We start from the raw sequence: 10,962 nt of genomic DNA on the forward strand, positions 1-10,962 counted from the left end.
GATGTCATGTTTTGCTGTGATAAGATTATGTATTATTGATCAATATTCCTGTAAAATAATTACAAAAATGCACAAAGTTTGCTCCAAATTTCTTATTAAATGTTTTGGTTTTTTATGGCGGAAGGATATTTAATAGACTCGATTTGTATCATAGTGTTGCCCGAGTGAGCGGAGTTTCATTTACGTTAATAGTTTGAATGTAAAATGTACTTCGTCGGGAAAAACTTTGTATAAAAACAAGCGCAACTTTGTTCATCATCAAATTAGGTAGGTGGGGTGTATAGTTCATTATTCATTAAGCACTGCAGCAAACGAACACTGAGCCCTCCAGGCTGATGCCCTGAAAGCAAGAAAATGGGAAAGAGTAAGGATCTGAGCGACATGGTCAAGGATCAGATTGTGATGTTTCGACTGCTGGGTCACAGTATCTCCAAAACTGCAGGTCTTGTTGGGTGTTCCCGGTCTTCAGTGGTTGGTACCTTCCAAAGGTGGTCTAAGGATGGGCAGGCTGTGAACCGGCGACAGGGTCACGGGCGCCCACGGCTCATTGATGTGCGTGGGGAGCGAAGGATAGCCCGTGTGGTCCAGTCCCACAGAGGAGCTACTGTAGCACAAATCACTGAAAAACTTAATGCTGGTTCTGAGAGGAAGGTGTCAGAACACACAGTGCACCGTGTACTGCTGCGTATGGGGCTGCGCAGGCGCAGATTAGTCAAAGTACCCATCCTGACCCCTGTGCACCGGCAGAAACGCCTACAATGGGCAGAAGAGCACCAGAGCTGGACCACAGACCAATGGAAGAAGGTAGCCTGGTCTGGAGGGTCACGTTTTGTTTTCCATCATGTGGATGGCCAGGTGCATGTGCGGCGTTCACCTAAAATAGAGCCTGCAGGTGAAGGCAGTGTCATGCTCTGGGCAGTGTTCTGCTGGGAAACCTTAGGTCCTGCCATACATGTGGATGACAATTTAACACCTTCTACTTACTTAAACATTGTTGCTGACCAAGTGCACCCTTTCATGGAGACAGTTTGTCCTAGTGGCTGTGGTCTCTTTCAGCAGAATAATGCCCCATGTGTAAAAATGGTTCAGGATTGGTTTGAGGAACACAGCAATGAGTTCAATCTGTTGACTTGGCCTCCAAATTCTACAGATATCAGTCCAATGGAGCGACTCTGGGATGTACTAGACAAACAAGTGCAATCCATGGAGGTCCCACCTGAGAACTTAGAGGAATTAAAGGACCTGCTGCTAACGTTGTGGTGCCAGATACCACAGAACACCTTCAGAGACCTGGTGGAGGACATGCCTCAACGGGTCACAGCTGTTCTGGAGGCAAAGGGGGGATCTATTCCATATTAGACAGCTGATCATAATGTTATGGCTGATCGGTGTATCAATAATACATTTCTCTCTGTATCTATTTTTCATTTACATGGTCTTCAACTTAAAGCTAACATTTCAACACCATATTATGTATGTTTATTGGAATATTTAGTTTAAATGATTATTATTTGCACTACAGCTGATTATTTTCAATGAATATGTCTCCTTCATTCATTTATTTTCAACATGAAATTCAATTTGCAGGATTTATACTAGAGGATATGGCCAAAAATTTTATTATGATAGAAATGCTGTGATCCCTGCTCATTACAGTAAATGTAAAGTCAGTATAACGTCAAAATTTAAAAGCTGATTTTTCCCCTGAGTGAACCATGGTGGAATCAGATGGTTCTTTCAGGTTTTAAAATATGCATAAAATGCAAAACAAGATGAAAACAGTGTTGAAAACAGTTGAGTTTTTTTGTTTGTTTGTTTGTTTGTTTTTTCAGAAATCCACTGGACATTCCCAAACTATTGCAATACAATATAAAAATAAAATGAGAAAAAAAGATAGGTCAGATTTAATTTTTGTAAGTCAAAATATAGCTCAAATGAGTGAACAAATAAGACATTCAAAAACACCAGTAAAAACCTTAAGCAACTTCATTTAAATTGCATGTTTCCCATTTACCTTTTATTTACCAGGAGGCAGAGAAACCAGTATGAAATCATACACTGTTGATGCAGAGTTCAAGTCATACAGGTGCTTGTGTATGTGTTGTTTTTCATCTAAATATGGTCATCTGTCCTAATCCACATCCTTTGTGATATTCGGTGGCTTAGCATCAAAGAGATAAAAGTCATCATTACAGAAAAATAGATAAGAGATTTCATTTGAAACAGCAGTGTTGATTACTGTATGAATGTAATGAGGCTTTTAAGAATATAGAAATATGGGCTTCATAGAAAATGTTAAGATCTTCATGGACACGTTTGCTTACAAATCCCTCTCATGTTTGGGGGGCTTGTGCCCAGTGGATTCAGTGAGAAAATAAGCTCAAATCTGCCATCAGACTGTTTGCACACACATGAAAATATTAAACAGATGTAAATCATTGTAAATATAAATATCAGTGAAAATGGAAGAAAATGTGTGTACCTTACTGTTATGGGGAGATACATCCAAAAAAGCTATTTTTATACAAAACTGCCTCATAAAATGTCTTTCTTTTGTAGCTATGTTTTTTGGTTAGAATAGCAATTGGAGATGCTATTAAAACACTTAAATACAAAAGAACCAAAGAAAATTACCCAGAAAATGAATAAGTTACTGTGTGCAGACAGCAAAGCCTTGTGCGTGATGTACCAAGATTAGAGTGTCCTTGCACTTCAGTGTGATGTTCTGGAGCTATTTAAGAGAACTCTTTGTCCCTTTGCTTCTGCTCTCTCAGTTAAATAGAACAATGATGCCTTGTCATAATGATGTAACGTGCTGTAGAGAAATTGTGCTTTAATGGCTAAAGACTCATGTTGAAAATACTTGATGCACACAGACAAAATACATTTAAAAATTTATTTAAATAGTTCTGAGTGTCTTGTTTATTTCTTCTTGCTCTTCTTGTCCTTTGCCTTCTTTTTGCTTGGCTTCTGGGCACTGGCCTTATTGTAAAGGTAGAGTCCCACCAGACCAAGTAGAGTGGGCACCAGAGCCAAACACACCAGTGGGAAAACATCGTTGACCATTTTCTGCCAAGGCGTCTGCTGCATCAGAGAAATCACCTCCACCTCGAACTCAAGCACAGCATCGCCTACAACAAATGAGACGTGTCAGTATTTACAAATTCATATGATATATCTGTACAGGCATGATGTAAATGAAGAGACGACAAATTAAAGAAAAAAACAACAACTGAGCATTAAGGAAGGTTTTAATCTACCGAGAGCAACAGGTTAAGTTTATATTAAAAAAAACGTTATTGGAAAAGATATCGACTGATTTGATGTTCTCAAAGGAGGTAGAGTTGGTATTGCTGCCCATCAAGGTGTTCAGATAAGGGAGACTTGGTAGCTCTAATGGTTTCTATAAAACATGACTGCGTTACTTTCATATATGGAAGCATCATCAGTTGTTGTTTGTGGGATTGGAGACATTACAGCAATCATTTGAAAAATTCATATAAAAATGGATGACTGTGGTGAGGCAAAGGGAAAATGCTCCTCTAAGTTCCCTATTTTTCACCTCCTCGACTACTGCTCAATTACAACCCAGAAACTGACGTTGGTGCGCCATCTTGAAGGACTTCTCAGTTGTCTAAAATGCACAGGGAGGGCCAAGGTTCCAACACTAAGGAGTTTTCAAGGAATTAGACCCATGACGTGTGAAAAAGTAACACAAGTATGGATTACACAAACCACGGCAGGAGCGTGACTTTAAAAATTTAAGTTTTCTTCAACCTAAAGTTCTGTTAGAGATTTAAAATGATTAAATATGTGTGTTTTTTTTTTTTTTTTTTTAAAGTATGACATCCCTACATTGTCTAATGTCACCTGCCAAGCTGTGAGTTGCATTAAATGTCAATCATAAGTTGACATGACCCATCTGTCAGAGATCAAAAACATTGTTGTGCATTTTAACAAAACACAGAAGATGAAGCTGTTCACGTATTATATTTAACCTACGTCGTTTAAAATGACTCAACTCTGGAGGAAAAGTCAAGGAGTCGAGGACCTGAGGAGTTATAACTTGAAAACTAAGAAGAGGCAGAAGGAGGAGGTGATGGACATGGGAACGATTCCATGAATCGTGTTGTTTTGTTTTTATTTTTGATTTGGTTATTTTTGAAGTTTCCTTCATGCTAAAATAAGACATACATTTAACCCATAAAGACCCAAACATCCATCACTGACTAAAAGCATTGACTGATCGAAACTGTTTACTACTTGTTGATCCACTAATCCTATCAAGACATGTAAATAATTGGTGTAAAATGCAGTTTGTCATCTGTTCATGGTCATCAGATATGACCCATTTGAACGTTCCCATGGAGTTTGATCAATGATAGTGGATGGAAATGCTTGGTTTATGTTCAGTTAATGACATATTATACTGAAAAAGTCACTTTTTTTCAGTTTTGCCTGTTTTTGATATGATTCCCCTCAACTTTAATCTGAGTTTTTATGAACATCTACAAGATCAGTAAATTAAATGTATAAAAATACCTGATTTATACTGATAAAATGCAAAATACAGAGGATAATATTATAATAAATAGTAATAAATCCTTTAAGAAAGGTTCAATATAGAGAGAAAATTTCATTTGGGAACTGACATAAAAGTAGCACTGGGTTAAAAGAGTAGGCATTACAACCTGTGGCTTTAGCCTGCCCCTTTTTCAGATTATGTTGCATAGCAATAATTCAGTGTGTTTACTGTGATTAATACAGTTTCCATTTTCACTTAGTATATGTCTATGAGTTGTCTGTAATTGTTCAAAATAAATTCTTAATTCCTAAAATTCAATGTTTCCTGGCTCATCTAATGGTTCAATATATAAGATTTGCTTGTGTGCTCATCTTAACTTTGTTCTAGTATCTGTGTAGTGCTGGAGACTTGTTTTCTAAGATCACCTTGTATTAAACACTATTGCTGCTGTGGATGAACAGAGGAGAGGTGATGAAGAACTTAGCAGAATTTTCATGAAAAACCAACCCAAGTCCTCATGTTTATCCTGAAAAGGAGTTAACTAACATCAATAAACCAGCTCCCAGCACAAAACAGACTCCAACACAAACATCACATATATGCACAAGAATCCACACTGCAACTCAAAAAAGGAATATGCCTGTACAGTTTTAAGCTAATATATAATAGTAATGAACTAATAATTCTATTGACCAGGCCTTGTAATTTATTCCTCTGTGCCACAAAGATCTTTGATTTTCTAGAAATCAAGAAAAATCAGTTAATCACTGAATGACATTTTGAGGTCAACTAAAACTACCCTGTTAAAATAAGTACTCATAAGTACCTGAAAACAGTCATCGGTGTCTGTCTGTTTTAGAAAACTATTAATCTTTCACACAGAGGTTTAATGGTGAATTTTACAGTTCTATATAAAATCTAGTGCTGTCAAACCATAAAAAATTTTAATCAGATTAATCACAGGGTTGCTGTGGATTCATTTTGATTAATCACAATTAAATATCATTCATTTTTAATCTATATTAATCGTGTTTCATTTTGCATGAGCAAACAGACTCAAGACAGAAGGGAATATATAAGCACTTAATGTGTTTGTCGCAAGCTGGGTGATGCGTTAGCCAAAGCACTAGCAGAATCCCAGACTAACATATGCTTCACATTAATGTGGTATTTTAAGATGGAAGTGCTTCTGTGAAAAGAAAACTCCTTCCTGCAGAGTGTGCATAATACTTTATGTCGGTCGACTGTTCTGTCTTGGTTCTTTTTGTACACATATTTCCATCCATGGAATAATCTGTGTCAACGCTTTAATTTTGACAGCCTTAATAAAAACATCTTGCCTGTGAAAATGCATTATGTACGAATGAAATCTTTCAATTCATTAGAAACTGAATCACTGAAACTGATGAACTACAACAAAGTAATAAATCAGATGATGTGGAAGAGAACATCAAAAAGTCTGGGTGAGGTTTTTTATCTGTTTTGCTCTTATTTTCCCTCTAAGTCTAATTCTACTGTAGTAATAATCAGCCGCTATCGGTACCAATCTCTACTGATAGAAATAGTTAAAACATCTTATTGGTGCCAGTTACTCAAACTTTGTTCAGTGCTATGGTACATCAGAAAGTCACATTTACGTTTCAGTGAGAAGTATTGAGCAGAACTGAATGTACAAATGTCATATTTAATGGCATTTAAACATAAAGAATAACTCTTAATAACACTGTGACTCTGCTGTGGAGACAGGGGCATATTCGTGATGATATTCTTGTGTTGATTTATGTTCATTACCTGGAATCGTAGGTGGGTAACCTTTTTTTCCATATGCAAGATGAGAGGGAATAGTGGCTTTGATTTTTTGCCTAAATGAGAGATAAAGAAACATCAAATTAACTTCCAGAAGAGGCATTTGTTACACTGTGCTGCAAAAACTACCGGTATTTTTACTTGATTAATGGTTGCATGAAGCTGCTAAAAATCTGTTGATAATTCCCAGTAGGTGTGTACTTTTCACTTACCCTTCACACACGCCAACCAAGCTTTGCTCCAGACCTGATAAGTATATCATAGAGGAAGTGAATCAGCAAAGCAAGGACATTTTATGGCATACAGCTACCACTCATGTCCTCAGAATAACCTCCACAACCTTAACCTATTGTGTAACCTGCCCAAATTCAGTCACTCAGTGTTTATTCACCTGCAATGACCGTCCTCTTTCCCAGCTCCACAACAAGGGGGTCTCGAGACAGTGATGAGTCAATCACTTTCCCGTCCATCAGTTTACCCTGGTCAGAAAAACACACAACAATGGACATGAAATCATCTTTTCTTATTCAGACACTGCATGTAAAGATAAAGGGAAGTAGTATCTATAGCCTACTGGAGTTATAGCAGATACTGACTCTCACTGACTAAAAGATTAAAACTATTAATTAGATAAAATGATTGTGACAATTAAGACTCCAAAAACTGAGATTATTTAATGACATTTAAAACTGAATTCAATACATTTTAAGGATCTTTAAATGCCCCTTTAATGCTTTTTATTCTACTAGGATATTTGTGCTAATTTTTCTAAATGTACCAAGGTGAATTTGATCTGTGTTTTTAACCTTTTATTAAGACGTAAATGTTATGGCTCTTTTATAACATGTTATATACTATTATTGCAAATGTAGATATTTTTAAATGCAGGTTCAAAACATTTCTCATATTCTAGCGACTGACCTATGGTTATGTCTAGTACATCGAAATGTATTTGTGTGGAGACTCAGTGATTTAACAATTATCGATTTGTCAATTAATTTAATAGTTGACAACTCTTATGATTACACAGGTACACCTTTTTTATTACCTGCTGCAGAGATTACAGGGTTAAATATTACACACTTTAATAAGATGAATTGGAAAACAAATGACAAAAGTGCTGGTTAGCTGATGTTTGCAATGTATATGATAAAGTGTTATTACATATTATGTACATTTATACAATAGATTTATCAATCTTCCACTAGAAAGAACCTGAAAAGTGAATGAATTGTAATGTTCAGACAGTGTTTTGAAGTAGATCTGGTAGCTCTCAGACAAACATTCCTTTTGAGTAATATCCAATCTCTCATTAATTCTCAGAAATTCACATTTTTGACCCAAGACTGTATCTTGGAAACTACAGCCAACTGGAATTTTTACCAAATTTTTCTTTATTAGTGACTCAAACTTGGTAAAATTTCACTACAAACTCACTACTTTTATTCTGGAGGCATTTTAATTGTAGACCAGTGTAATCAATCATCAGATTGAGTCTTTCATTTTTTTCATTATTATTATTATTATTATTATTATTATTATTTCCTTCTGTAACAATAAACGCATTAAGGCAATCTTGGGCTTTGGAAAAAAAAAATTTCACATTTTATAGATGTACACTGTCATGCTGCTACTCTATCAACAGTTTTACATTACACATATGTATTGGAATGTTTCAGTTGTTTTTTAAAATACTGTGTCTCTTTTTTGTTTGTTACATTGTGCCTTTTTTAACCCATACAAACCCAAACATCCCTCACTGACCAAAAACATCAACTGATCTAAAATGTTTAATACCTGTTGATCCACTAATCCTATCAATACAGGTAAATAGTTGGTGTAAAATACAGTTTGTCATCTTTTCATGGTCATCAGATATGACCCATTTGGACGATCAGAAGCTCTGTAGTGAAAGTGGAAACACAGTCATCTTCTACAACATTAATTCACCAGTAAAACCCATGGAGTTTTAATAAATGACAGTGCATGGAGTCACTTGATTTCTGTTCCGTTAATGACATATTTTACTGAAAAAGTCACTTTTTCTGCAATTTTCTCTGTGTTTGATATAATAACTCTCAATTGTAATCTGAACTTTTATGAAAATCTACATGATTAGGGAATTTAATATTGGAAAGTAGATAATTTATATTGATAAAATCCAAAACACAGATGATATTATTATAAACAAATGGTGATAAATCACTTAAGAAAAGTTAGATATAGAGAAAATGTCATTTGGGAACTGACATACAAGTAGCATCGAGTCTTTATGGGTTAAAGCCAGAGTCCCCAACTGAAATGTTGTTATGTGCAGGCTATGCATAATGATAATAAAGAATTCATATGTCTCATGTCAAATAATCAACACTGACAGAAAATAAAACTGATCATTAGTTGTCGTCCTACCTTTGTGAAAGTATTCTTCTTTAATAAATTAGCTTGCTTGTATTTTTATATTAGCATAGTCACTGTACATACCTTGAATTTTAACCCTTTCATGCATAGTAGTCACTACAGTGGACAGTTATTCTACAGCTGTTCTCTTTTATATTCATGGGTTTTGCTGTTTTAGTTCCATATCAGCCAACACAGTGGACACTTATGCACCATCCCATACACAGTCATTCATACCATTACTGTAACTTTCCTGTTCTTGATAAACCTGATCTGCAGTAACATATTTGAGTGTAAATCAATGGCTAATTGTTATTAGACTGTAATTAAGCTTGTTCTTTTTGTTTTTTTTTTTTGCATACTATCTGAGTGAGTAGTAACTGGTATTACAGTATGTTAAAATGTGAGAAAAAAAATCAGATTATATCATAGTTTTCACACAGTATGTCAATAAATGCATGTTTCTTTGCTTCAAAAATTAAACGCATGGTGTCCAGCTGAGTGGACATTTTTGTAACTCCATGAAAAATAGGTTCATAAAAAACATTTTTCATGCCTAAAGAGGAATAAAAACACTCAGGAAAAAAATCTTGATTAAGGTTCTGATAATTCATGCATGAAAGGGTTAAAGTAAAATAAACCCATATCAGAGAGTGTTCAAAATGTATGGAGAACCAGTGCAGATGGTGAAAAGGCCTTGAATTCAGAAAGTCACATTAGTTTCAACTTGTGGCTGTGGCTCAGGTGGTAGAGTGGGTCTTCCAATAACCGAAGGGTTGGTGGTTCGAATCCTGCTCTGTCCTAGTCAATCTGTTGTGTCCTTGGGCAAGACACTTCACCCTCCTTGCCTCCAATGCCACCCACACTGGTGTATGAATGTTTGGTGGTGGTCGGAGGGGCCGTAGGCGCAAATTGGCAGCTATGCTTCTGTCAGCCTGTCCCAGGGCAGCTGTGGCTACAAATGTAGTTTACCACCACCAGAGTGTGAGAGTGTGAATGTGAGAGCAAATGAATAATGGATCAATACTGTAAAGCGCTTTGGGTGTCTAGAAAAGCGCTATATAAATCCAATCCATTATTATTATTAAACTTATTTAATACTTTGAGGTGCAGTATTCTATAGATTAAACACAAAATACATCTTCTCATTTGATCTGTTTCCATTAATACAGTATGACTGTGTACTTTAACAACCTCAGGAAGTGCACATTTTGTTGCAAAGCCTGACAGCTTAAATCAACATCAAAGAGTGAGTTCTTAAATTCCTGAAAAGCAGCATGTGTGAGGACTGAAAGACCACGAGTCTCCAGTGTGTGCATGGATGAACTGGTGCCCCACTGACAGGGCTGTTATTGCTGACGTGTTGCACCGCCCAGTCGCTCCACAGCCACGGCAGAGGAGCCCGTTCTTCCCGCATGAAGCCAAATAACCCACACGGACACATATAAAACCACAATCTGAGCCATGTTCAGTCACGACGACATCCGAATGAGCCTGTGACCGTGGAGTGTGCAGTAATCCTGTCTGTGCACACAGCCCCAGTCCACATGGTTCATGCAGACGGTGCCACATAGACAACAACTGCATTCGTCATCAGCTGGGCCGGTTTCACTATGAATAGTAGTAAAATGCATATGCCTGCTGTTTGATCACAAACAAAAGGATCTCTGCGGAAAACGTCTGTTTCTTACCGTGTAGTGGATTTGCAGCGTGTCTCCCATGCTGGAAAGTACAGAGCAAGTTTCAGGTTTAACCTTTGGGTGCGAGATCAGAGGAGTTACAGTTAACATAGTTGCATTCATCTGAACTCCTGACTGTATTCTGTGGGGCTGTTATTGTCACATCTACTCACCAAGGTTTCCACCTGCAGCTCTTCCACTGCATTTTCCTCTCCCCACGCGAGCCCACAGGTGAGAGCCGCGAGCAGGAACACAAAAACGCTGGTGTTCATTGTGAAGTTCTGGGGGAAAAAAAGCTGCCAACCAACAACTTCCGTGTAGGCTTCAACAACACAGCAGCTGGAAAGGACAGAGTGGAGCCGCACAGTCCGCCCGTCGACCCCGGCGCCCAAAATGGCTCAGCTCCGGAGAACGCTGATGTGTTAAAATACAGGACAGATAAGGACTAGCGGTCCGTGGACGTTGTCCCCACACCTGGGTCTCCCTGAAGAGCCCGCCTCAAACATTTCCCCACAGCATCCCATCAAGCTGCCGTGGGTGGGAGGATGAAGCAAT

At 37.3% G+C, this 10,962-nt stretch overlaps 1 protein-coding gene across 1 annotated transcript; it reads right to left on the reverse strand.

Annotated features, from left to right (window-relative positions):
• Positions 1–2,882: 2,882 nt before the first annotated feature.
• Positions 2,883–10,962, reverse strand: fkbp11 (FKBP prolyl isomerase 11). The gene is made up of 6 exons (XM_030134027.1): positions 10,581–10,962; positions 10,420–10,482; positions 6,723–6,810; positions 6,544–6,577; positions 6,317–6,387; positions 2,883–3,131 (listed from the first exon to the last, which is right to left on the reverse strand). Exons 1-6 carry the CDS (start codon positions 10,677–10,679, stop codon positions 2,923–2,925), a joined length of 564 nt encoding a protein of 187 aa, XP_029989887.1. The 5' UTR covers positions 10,680–10,962; the 3' UTR covers positions 2,883–2,922.

This window comes from Sphaeramia orbicularis, chromosome 5 (genome assembly GCF_902148855.1).
Source record: "Sphaeramia orbicularis chromosome 5, fSphaOr1.1, whole genome shotgun sequence".
NCBI lineage: Eukaryota > Metazoa > Chordata > Actinopteri > Kurtiformes > Apogonidae > Sphaeramia > Sphaeramia orbicularis.